At 46.6% G+C, this 11,550-nt stretch overlaps 1 protein-coding gene across 1 annotated transcript; it reads right to left on the bottom strand.

The window, feature by feature from the left end:
- Positions 1-1,907: 1,907 nt before the first annotated feature.
- Positions 1,908-4,804, bottom strand: LOC311590273 (protein S100-A9-like). The gene is made up of 3 exons (XM_084769177.1): positions 4,701-4,804; positions 4,119-4,283; positions 1,908-2,215 (listed from the first exon to the last, which is right to left on the bottom strand). The coding sequence occupies exons 1-3, from the start codon at positions 4,749-4,751 to the stop codon at positions 2,024-2,026; spliced, it is 408 nt and encodes a 135-aa protein (XP_084625303.1). The 5' UTR covers positions 4,752-4,804; the 3' UTR covers positions 1,908-2,023.
- Positions 4,805-11,550: the final 6,746 nt, after the last annotated feature.

Genomic DNA, 11,550 nt, shown 5'->3' with positions numbered 1-11,550 from the left:
ATGACAAGATGTGATGGAGAGTGATTTACATTAGGAATTTTAGATGCACCAAGATAGGAAAGATGTTTTTTTCAAGGCTGTCAAGTGCAAATAGCCAAAACACTAAGAATGTAACATTTATATAATTTCTGATTGTTTCATGGTTCTTCTTGCAATAGGTAGTTTATTGTGTATATGAGGACTGATATAAAATATATGTAAAAAAGAAAGAAAAGAAAAAGAAAAAACTTTAAAAATAATAAAACAAAAGATATGTTTTTAGAAACCTTTTCCAAGATCTCCAATGCCTGTGAGAGGTGGGCACCAGCAAGTTCCACATTAGAGATGGCATCCAATGCCTGTGAGAGGTGGGCACCAGCATGTTCCACATTAGAGATGGCATTCAATGCCTGTGAGAGGTGGGCACCAGCATGTTCCACATTAGAGATGGCATTCAATGCCTGTGAGAGGTGGGCACCAGCATGTTCCACATTAGAGATGGCATCCAATGCCTGTGAGAGGTGGGCACCAGCATGTTCCACATTAGAGATGGCATCCAATGCCTGTGAGAGGTGGGCACCAGCATGTTCCACATTAGAGATGGCATCCAATGCCTGTGAGAGGTGGGCACCAGCATGTTCCACATTAGAGATAACATCCAATGCCTGTGAGAGGTGGGCACCAGCCTGTTCCACATTAGAGATGGCATTCAATGCCTGTGAGAGGTGGGCACCAGCATGTTCCACATTAGAGATGATGTCCAATGCCTGTGAGAGGTGGGCACCAGCATGTTCCACATTAGAGATGGCATCCAATGCCTGTGAGAGGTGGGCACCAGCATGTTCCACGTTAGAGATGGCATCCAATGCCTGTGAGAGGTGGGCACCAGCATGTTCCACATTAGAGATGGCATCCAATGCCTGTGAGAGGTGGGCACTAGCATGTTCCACGTTAGAGATGGCATCCAATGCCTGTGAGAGGTGGGCACCAGCATGTTCCACTTTAGAGATGGCATCCAATGCCTGTGAGAGGTGGGCACCAGCATGTTCCACGTTAGAGATGGCATCCAATGCCTGTGAGAGGTGGGCACCAGCATGTTCCACATTAGAGATGGCATCCAATGCCTGTGAGAGGTGGGCACCAGCATGTTCCACGTTAGAGATGGCATCCAATGCCAGCGAGAGGTGGGCACCAGCATGTTCCACATTAGAGATGACATTTAATGCCTGTGAGAGGTGGGCACCAGCATGTTCCATGTTAGAGATGACATCCAATGCCTGTGAGAGGTAGGCACCAGCTACTTCCCATCCATAATCCCAAATACTTGCTAATGTTCATCATCTGGCCAAATGATCCATCCACGCCAGCCATGAGGAGGAGGCTTCTCTACCTCACCCATGGTGGCAGTCTCCTTCCTCTTCGTCTCCTTTTCCTCTCTCTCTCCCCCAGATCCTCTTCCAGTCCCTGACTGCTTCCTTTCCCAAGAACCTCTCCATCCCACCAGCCTGGGAAACATTAGCCATGCCTATCCCCTTTGCCCTGCCAGGGTGTGTTGGCTTTTTATTGGTCAAACAGGAATACCTTCTTAGGCAAGGTTACAAACATTCTGGGGTACGTGAGTCTGCTCATTTGGGCAGCAGCCAAACCAAACCCCAACAGGGACCACATGATTTTGTTTTCTGCAGTGACAAGGACCATGTTGACAGGCTGGACAAGCAGACTGTGATCTGAGTGGTGAGGCCTAATGTCAAGGACAGACATGTGACGAGGGAGGTAAGCCTTAGGGGCTCAGTGTGGACACAGGTTTCTGGCTCTTGTTGTCATGACTGAACGGAAGGCTTGAACTTCAGAACAGGCCAGGGCTGGTTAGCACTCGGACCCTGGAAAGGGCAACAGTGAAAGGAGGCAGCAGCAACACGCAGATCACAGGAATGGATGAAGACTTTATTTTATTTTATTTGTCATTTCCCAGACCCACAACCAAGGCCGTTTGGTAAGACATTCCATCTACTGTTGGTTGGTCAGAGGCCACGTGGCTGACTTCTTAATTACTTCCCAAAGCCTGTACCGTGGCTGTGGCCGTGCCCATGTGGGTGGCTCTCAGGCCACTTTCATTGATGTCAGAAAGGAACCTTGCAATCAGCATACTAAATTCCTCAAAGTTCAGAGTGTCATCTTGGTTGGTGTCCAGGTCCTCCATGATGCTGTCGAAGAACTTGTCCTTCCTTTTCTCCTTCTGCAGGTGAAACAGAGGAGGCCGTCAGGGCTGAGCGCAGGCCGGGAGGAGAGCGCTGGGCCCCAGTGAGCTTGACTAGACGGCAAATGCACAGGACCAGGGGTTGGATTTAAAAACAAAAATGATGTTCTGAGGGCTCATGATGGAGCAGGTGTGAAATGTGGGCTAAATACTTTGCAGTTTGTTCCCCAGACAGCCCTCTGCCTTGGACACGCAGAATCTGCTTTACAGGAAGTCAGGCAATTAGTAAGTCTAGAAATATCGCTCGTTTGTCCTTACAACTACTTTAACAGATGGAAACGGAAACTGGCCTTCTAAAAGGTAGGCAGCTTTTGCAGGTTGTGAGGGCTGGGACAGAGGAGAGGAGCTGTAAATCTGGATCTGACATCCTCCCAGAGGGCTGTGCACCCCTCCCTCTCTCAGCCTCTCTCTCAGTCATCTCCCGCCACAGATCGTTGCTTGGAGTAACTAGTGTTAGAGCTTGCTCAGGCTACTCGCTGGGGGAGGCATGTAGGAAGCCAGGAAGCACGGGATCTTAGAGTGGGGAGCATGGTTTGCTCTGCTGACCCCAAAGTGTATGTATGATAAAGTGTGGCAGGGGACTCGGATAAAGAGGAAAGATCAAGATGTCGCAGCTGATGCAGCATCTAGCTACAAGTTTTCCGGTGGCCTCCTGGGACGCCTTGGCTAAGCAAGGCACCTTCCCACAGCCTGAGTAGTTCCTGTTTGAGCTCCGCATTTCCGGTGGCTCCCCATCACTCCGCTTCTGGCAGAGGATGTCAGGATAGGAAGCAGAACCCATGGAGGGACCACAGAGAAGAGACCCACCAACACAGCTTCAGTGCATCCTCTGTCTACCATGAGTCAGTGCCTTGCTTGCCTGAAATGCTCACTTATGGGAAGGTATCTGATCCCTAATACCTCCCACATGACAATTCTCTAATTTTCCTTGGTCCCAAGGTAGGCAGGGAACCATCACACAGGAGCTGGCCATAATAGGCACAGTTTCTCATGCCCTTGGGGAAAAATTATACAAAAAACAAAGGTTCTCTCTCTCTCTCTCTCTCTCTCTCTCTCTCTCTCTCTCTCTCTCTCTCTCTCTCTCTCCTCCCTCTCTCTCTCCTCCCTCTCTCTCTCTCTCTCTCTCTCTCTCTCTCTCTCTCTCTCTCTCTCTCTCCTTTAGTTCAGTTGCCTCCAACCCCATGTCTACCTCTCCTATTTTTATACTCTATGCTATTTTAAAATATATACATGTTATATAACATAAAATATATACTTAAAATATTTTAAACTATAATCCCGTCTCATGTAAAGGCTGGTTCATGGCCTTCATCATCTTGAAGGTCTTTCTTCGTAAAGCCCATTCTGAAGGGTAATTGGTCTCAACCTCCCTCTTTCGGAACCAACTGAACGTGCTATCTCGTTGTTTTAAGACCCCATGAGTCCTTTATCAGAATTAGGTCTCAGCTAATATGTTACTCCCTCAAAGGTGGAGATCTCTCTACTTAATTATTTAATGAATCTATTATTATTATTATTATTATTATTATTATTATTATTATTATTATTAATTTGTCACAGTCACTCACCTACGCTGGCCCCAGCACAGACTACACACAGGACTCGCCACACATCCCTGCAGACTCCCAGGCCAGTGGATTTGCCTGTGTCCTTAAGGTCACGTGTCACCATCATGGAGATAATGGGTTCCTAGGTCATCTCTACGTCCTTCTGCCCAAGACAGGGCACCACACACTGCAGGTGCTCAGATGAACAACCTCCTGCCTTATGTCTAACTTTGAGCACCTCTGGTGACAGAAGCCCACGGCCCCTGGTGGAAGGTGCTGGGACTTGTCTCCCCGACTGCCACAGAAGGCAGCCTCCTTCACCAGCCCAGCCTCACCTTCAACAAGGTTCCCAACTCATTTTTCACCAGATCTTTGAATTCATTCTTGTTCAGGGTTTCTGGGTTTCCTGTCTCCACAGCATACTGCTGGAAGGTGTCGATGATGGTGTCTATGCTGCTCTCCATCAGGGTTGGTGTATTGGTGGCCATCTTCTCGTTCCTCTTTGAAAACATGGGAAACAGGGTTACAAGGAAAAGAATGAGATGCCAAACTTTCCTGACCTAGTCTCTGGCCACTGTCAGGCAGGAAAGGTAAGTACAGCAGGGTGCTACTTACTGAGGAGACAGCTACCTCTCTCTCTCTCTCTCTCTCTCTCTCTCTCTCTCTCTCTCTCTCTCTCTCTCTCACACACACACACACACACACACACATGAAAACAAAGTTTGGACTATCTCTGGAATGTAAAAAAGCAAAATGTTTTATAATACAGCACTCTTAGAAAAAGTGTATAAAGATATAAAAGGGACAGCATTGACCACAGAGAGCTTCTAGAAGAGGGCTGGGAAGGAAGTTGGTTAGGCAAGGAATGAAAGATCTAGCAAGCAGGCTCCTCTCCAGGGAAGATGAGGCTGACTTACCAAAGCTAAAGGGTCAAAGGCCGTTTGACAAGAGCAGCGCAAGCCCAGCATTTATAGGCAGCCCCTTGCTGGTGACATGGGCATCCCTGGGAAAGATTGCCTCACAAGTGATCGATGTGGTAACCCAGCCAGGGTGGGAGCTGGGGTGGAGCAGGAAATGTTCACACTGTTCTTTTTGCTTTTTTATATGTGTGTGTGTGTGAGATTCCCTGCCCGGGGCTTGGAGCTTCTTTGGGCGGAAACTGGTTAGTTAGCTCATCTCTCTTCCATCCAACACCCTCCCCCTCCACTCCCTGACGATCTTAAGGAAAATAGCTTGTCTGCCACATCCTATGTATGTCCTCATTTCCTTGGCCTGATTTGTAATATACAGAGGATGTCAGAGGACCCATAATGGCTGTCTCATTCTGTCGTTGTCCCCTGAGTTTATGGTCTGAGCCTTCTCTTGTGTTCTCTTGGTTCCCTTGGGAGAGGCGAGGGGTTGGAATTAGTGTCTGGAAGTTCCTCCAAGGTGACAGCTCTCTCCACGGTGTGCAGAGGAACGTGAGGTTCAGAAGGAGACCTGAGCAAGACCACTCAGCTGGCATGTGACCCAGCAGGGGCAGAACCCAGACAGCCCTAGTTTAAGGGCATTTCCTACCTCGTCCCCTCTTGCACCTGGGTGGGCGCTATCTCCAGCACAAACGCAGCTGCAGCCACTCTTGGCCTCACTCTTTCAAATCTTGTTCCCATCTGTGGTTTACACCCCCTAGGAACTTATGTCCTAAAAGATAGCAGATTTAAAAGATAATTATAATTAGCCTATGATAATTATACAAAGCAGTGAGCCTCGTTTTAACATTTCACATATGCATGTAATGTACTTTGATCAAAAACCTTCCCTCTATTTTCTTTTCTCGTCCCTCTTTCTCTAATCCCCTTTCCTCCTTCTACCTTCTCCTTTCACGTTCTCTTCTGGGGGTCAGGATAATAGTTAACTATTTCACCCTTTAGGCCACACATCAGAGCGAAGTTTGTTCGGAGTCTGCAGTGGCAGCAGGCTGGGCAGCGTCAAGGTCCCATCCCCAGCTCTCGCTCTGAGCTCACGTTCTGGTCCCCTCACCCTTCACCTTCACACGTGAGAGAGGACACGCAATGCTTGGCTGGTGAATCTAGTTTATTTTGTTTAACATGATGATCTCTAGACCTATTCTTTTTTTTTCAGATGATACAATTTGTTCTTTATTGTTGTGTCCCATCCCACAGGACAAATCGAACCAGGTTCACCTGAAAGAGGAGTAGGGATTGAAAGTGGGTACAGAGACACGAGAAATAATGAGTCAAGTCTGGACATTTCTGATCAAGACTCACTTTAATGCGGACTAGTCAGAATACAGGGAGAGCAAGGTTAGTAGGATCTGTTCTAATCCCACTCTCCCTAGCTCCAGGCAAGACTGCAGTGGTTTGAGTAGCTCCCTGTAAGAACTGCCTATTTCTCAGAGTAGCTCCCTGTAAGAACTTCCTTTATCCTCCAGGTGGTTCCCAGTAGATACTTCCCTACTTTTTTCAAAGGTAAACAGTCCAAGGATAGCCTGGAACACTAGACCTCACGAGGCAAAGGTCAGCAACTCAAAGGTCACAGTGAGCAGCCTAAGCACGGGATTACTAACATGGCAGAATTCAGCACGGCTTCCCACACTTTACGGCCGAATAATATTTTCTTATGTGTGTATACCACGTTCTCACTATTCGTTGATTTATTGTTGGGCACCCAGGCTGTCTTGGTTATTGTGACTAGTTAGACAATAAACATGGATATGTGGGTCTGTCTGTTCCATGATGACTTGTGTTCCTTTGGTTGTATACGCAGAATAATGAGGCTGGGCTTTAATGGTAGCTTTACAGAGACCCTCCTGATTTCCACAGCGACTGGATTAAGTTCCCAACAAGCTCCTTTTTTTCATATTCATGCCATTACTTTTTCCTTCGTTCCTTTGTTCCTTCCTTCCTCCTCCTCCTTCTCCTTCTTCTTCTTCTCTCTGTCTCTGTCTCTGTCTCTGTCTCTGTCTCTGTCTCTGTCTCTCTCTCTCTCTCTCTCTCTCTCTCTCTCTCTCTCTCTCTCTCTCTCTCTCTCTGTCTCTCTCTCTCTGTCCCTTCCTTCTATATGCTGTAGCTCTGGTTGGCCTTAAGCTTACAGACTCAGCCCGGCCTCTGCCATCAGAGTGCCTGGATTAAAAGCACGTGCTACCATGTCTACCTGTTGCTTGTTTTGTTCATGGTATCAATGGTTATTGGAGTGAGATGCAATTAAGAGTTTTGATTTGCATTTCTAAAATGGCCAACAATATTAAATATGTGTCTTACATTTATTGGCTGTTCATACTTGCTCATCTGTAAAAATGCCTGGTCAGTGAAATTGTCTCTGGCTGGACTGTCGAATTCTGACTGGACTGTCAGTTCTTTTGATAGCCAATTGCTCCCCTTTTCTGTATATCCCTTGTGAGATGAGTAGCTGGCAAACCTTTTCTTTCATATGCAGGCTGCTGTTTCACTGCTGTTTCCTTGGCTATTCAGGAGCATATCAAGTCTATGTAATTTAATTGATCCTGTTTCCTCAGCCATTGGCATTCTATTACCTCAAGGAAGTCAGTCAGTGTTGGGCTGATATTTGAAAACTGTTAACGAGAGGCTTGTTTGAGAAAGGTCTCACATAGCCCAGGCTGGGCTTCAGGCTGCTATGTGACTGAGGATGGTCTTGGATCCGACCCTCCCGACTCTGCATCCAGTTCTGTCTTACAGGCGTGTGCCGCTCCACTCAGCTCGTGTGCACTGGGGAGAAGGCTGCGAATGCCAGGCAAGCATTCTACCAGGTGAACCACAGCCCAGCTCGGTGCAGTCACACGCCTGTGCTGTGTGCTGGGTGCTGCTGGGTGAAAGGCTGCCATCTGCCCCCAGTGTTTGGGTGCTGCTCTTTGTTGAGAGTCAGTCAGACGGCAGCAGCCATGTGCACTCATCCCTGCATCCTCAGCTTTTTAGTTTGATATTATTTACTTTTTTTATTAGTGTGTGATTAAGTTTTATTTTCAAGCGTAAATTGACTTTGTAATCCTCTCCTCTCTCCTCCTTACCCCTTGTGCTCCCTGTGCTTTCTGCCGTCAGTAGCCTCCTGTTCACGTTCCTGTCACATGAATCCTATAACCTTTCTCCAATTCCTCACCACGCTTTTCCCCTTTCGGGTACCTTTTCCAGCTTCTAGGCCCAGACCCTAATTTATAGCCTCATCTGTACATTGGGATATATATATCTATCCACCCTACATATAGGAACATGAAAAGCTAGACTCTGCATTGTGTGTATGTACCACATTTTCATCATCCTCTCATTGGTAAAGGATCTAGGCTGTTTCTATTTCCTTGCTGTTGTGGCTGGAGCAGGACGCATGGTTGTGCAGGTGTCTCTGTGTAGGATATGGACTTCTTTGGGCAAATGCCCAGGAGTGGCCCTGCTGGGTCATGTGATAGTGCTGTTTTGACTTTTGAGAAACCTGCAGGATGGTTTCCTTATTGACTGCACCAGTTCACAGTCCCCCCAACAGTGACTGTACGCTGTCTTGTCATTGTAGCTCTGTAGCATATGTTGAGGTCAGGTGTTAAGATCTCCACTAGTGTGCTTTGAGCTCACGACTGCTCTGGCTGTGGTCTCTTGTGTCCACATAGAATTTTGGATAATTTTTTCTAGTTATGTAAAGAATGTCATTGGGTATTCGATAGGAATTGCATTGAATTTGTACATTTCTTTTGCTAATATAACCATATTCATAATTTAATTGTACCAATCTAGAGACATTGAATTTCTTTTCATTGTTTAGCATCTCCTATTTCTTTCTTATTTTAATTTTTCAGGTGTTTGAAATATTCATTGTAGAGGACTTTCACCCCCGCGGTTAGGTTTATTCTCAGGTTTCTTTCTTTCTTTGAGGTATACTGACTGTGATGTTTTTCCTAATTTCATTCTCAGAAAGCTGATGACTAGTGCATATAGAGAAGCTACTGCCTTTTATATGATAATTTTGTACATTGTATATCTTACAGCTTCACAGGAAGTGTGTATCAGCTCTAAAAACTTTCTGGTGGAGGACTGAGTGTGTGTGTGTGCACGCGCGCGCGTGCGCGCAGAAGCATGCAAGCACATGTATGTATGTGTGCTAGTGTGTGCGGGTGTGTGGGTGTGTGTGTGCAAGCACATGTATGTATGTGTGCTGGTGTGTGCATGTGTATATGTCCTTGTGCTTAAATGTGTGTGTGTGCCTGTGTGTATGTGTATGTTGGCCATAGATTGATGACAAGTGTCTTTCTCTATGGCCCTCCATCTTATGTTTTAAGACCAGCTCTTTTCTGGATCCAGGTAGCTGGGCATCCAGAGAAACTGAGAGCCTGGGGACTGTTTTATGAGGGTGCTGGGGAGCTAAGTTCAGGTGTTCAAGCTTTCATGGCAAGCACCTTCCCAACTAGGGCATCTCCACAGCCCCATGGACCTTGTGTTCTATTTATGGTGTCTTCTACTGTGTTGGCGCCATGGTGGTCGTGTGGCTACTGCGGTGTGGTCTGAAGTTGGATATTATGGTTCCTTCAGCATTGTTCACTCTGCTTAGGTCTCCCATATATCTTGGGGAGAAGGTTGGGGGTGTCAGGAGGATTGGTTTGACTCTTTGGGGTCTTTTGTGCCTCCACGTGCACTTTAGGATTGACGACAGCTGTTACTCTAAAGCTTCTTTGTGGACAGCATGGGTCCTCCCCCTGAATAAATGTTCCTCCTTGTCCACGGAAGCCAAGATGGCATAGCCCAGTGCCTAAGCCCCTTGTACACAGACTCCATCTTTCCCTACTTCCTTTTCATTGTCTCTTCACTGTGGGCTCAGAAGACCCACCTCTCGTCTCCTCACCTCAGGAGCGCCCTTCCTCAACCTGAGCAAAAGAAGAAACTTTAAGCCTTAAATAAACTTATGCATACTGTAGGCACCTTGTACCTGGGTTTAAACACTTACATAAACTCCCATTTTTGAGGAGTTTGTGCATACCCTAGGCACCTTATACCTGGGTTTACACACTTGTTGAAGGTGTTTTTGTCTCAGCCCTTCTCCCCATAGGGATGGACACGTCCACCTTTTAGACTAAATGTCCTTCTCTAGGCTCTATGGCACCTGATGGATAGGTTGGGCTGCTACTTGTCTCCGGAGGAAATGCACTCCATTTTAGAGACAAGCCAGTTGCCTTGAGCAAAAGAAATGGCACTAAGCCTTAAATAAACTTATGTATACCCTAGGCATTAGTCCTCAGTGTCTTTTTTAATCTGGTATGACCACCACCTGCCCCCCCCCACCCCCCTACCCCCCCACCCCCCCACCCCGTGAAAGCAGCTCATGTTTAGAGGGATAAGCCGGCTGCCAGAACGGAGACACCCTAACTCCACAAACAAAGGCTTTTTGATGTGGGAGGCATGCAGTTTGCATGTCTGTTTAAATCCTAGGCTGTTTTGCAAGTAACTTATCAGCAGAGGGGTCCCACCCTGTGGAGACCAGGCTGCTCCAGAGCTCACAGAGATCCACCTATCTTTTCTCCATTGTGTTAAGATTAAAGGTGTGTGCCACTACCATCCTGAACAAATATTTCATCTCAATTCCAGTCAAAATCTACAAAAATCAAAATTCTAAGCCTTGGGTCAGTTACAACAATTTGGGCTTCAGAAAGTGAAGCCCTGTCCACCATTCTTTTGAATTAGTTATTGCTAATTCACATAGGAGGACCCTTTCTAGAGAGAGCTGATAAATACCTTGCAGCTAATAGGTTCTGTATTTCATCTGCTACCAACTCTATGGAAAAGAGTTTGATACCTTCTTCCCCTCCCATTGTTGGTAACTTAGCCTGGCATTCTCAACTTTCTGACTTTCTCCCTGAACAACAAAAGCCAAAAAAAGGCCAAAAAGTATCCAAGAGCCTTCAGCCATATAGACTTAACCCTTAAGGAGTTATACACACACACACACACACACACACACACACACACACACACACACACACAAAACCATAACAAAGTATCTTTTTTCAAGGGTGTGGATACACTAGATAAGTTGGGCACCAATTGTTACATTAAAAAAGTATCTGTTTGGCTTATGGTAGCTAAATAAAGACACACTTTAAAGCTGCTAGCACTGTGCTGGGCAGAATCTAAACTAATACAAATCTTCTCCTAAACCATGGTAAACAAACCCCAAGCATTTAACCCTAAGATGCTCCTCCGGCCATTCTCCCCTTCATCCTCCTACACCAGTCAACTGTCTGCCTACCCAACTGACAAACTGCTCTTTTTCTCTCCCCAGCAATCCCCGCCTTCCACTTCCTGTACTTCTGCCCAGCTAATTGGCTAAACAGGGCTTTATTGATGGTTGATACATCCACTCAGCATTCCTCCACAGCCCCCCACTACGTTTCCTCCCCTCCAGACCTCTTGCTATTCTGTTTCCCTTCAGAAAAGAGCAGGCTTCCCAGTGATATCAATCAAACATGGAATAATAAAATGCAATAAGACTAGACAAAATCTCTCATATCAAGGCTGATCAAAGCAACCCAGTAGGAGAAAAAAGATCCCAAGGGCAAGCAAAAGAGTCAGAGACACCCCCACTCCCACCTCTATGAGTCCCATAAAAACACCTAAATAAACAACCATATGCAAAGGGCCTGGTGCAGACTCATGACTGCCGGTTCAGTCTCTGTGACCAGCTATGAGCTTGACAAAGATGTCTGTGGACCATGTGTTCCTGGGGTCCTCAGCCCATCTGGCTCCTACAATCCTTCCTCCCCATCTTCTGAAGGGT

Source organism: Acomys minous (assembly GCF_964271855.1).
Source record: "Acomys minous genome assembly, chromosome: 19".
Taxonomy (NCBI): Eukaryota; Metazoa; Chordata; class Mammalia; order Rodentia; family Muridae; genus Acomys; species Acomys minous.
Note: the sequence above shows the minus strand (reverse complement) of the source record. Positions and strands in the feature narration are given on the sequence as shown.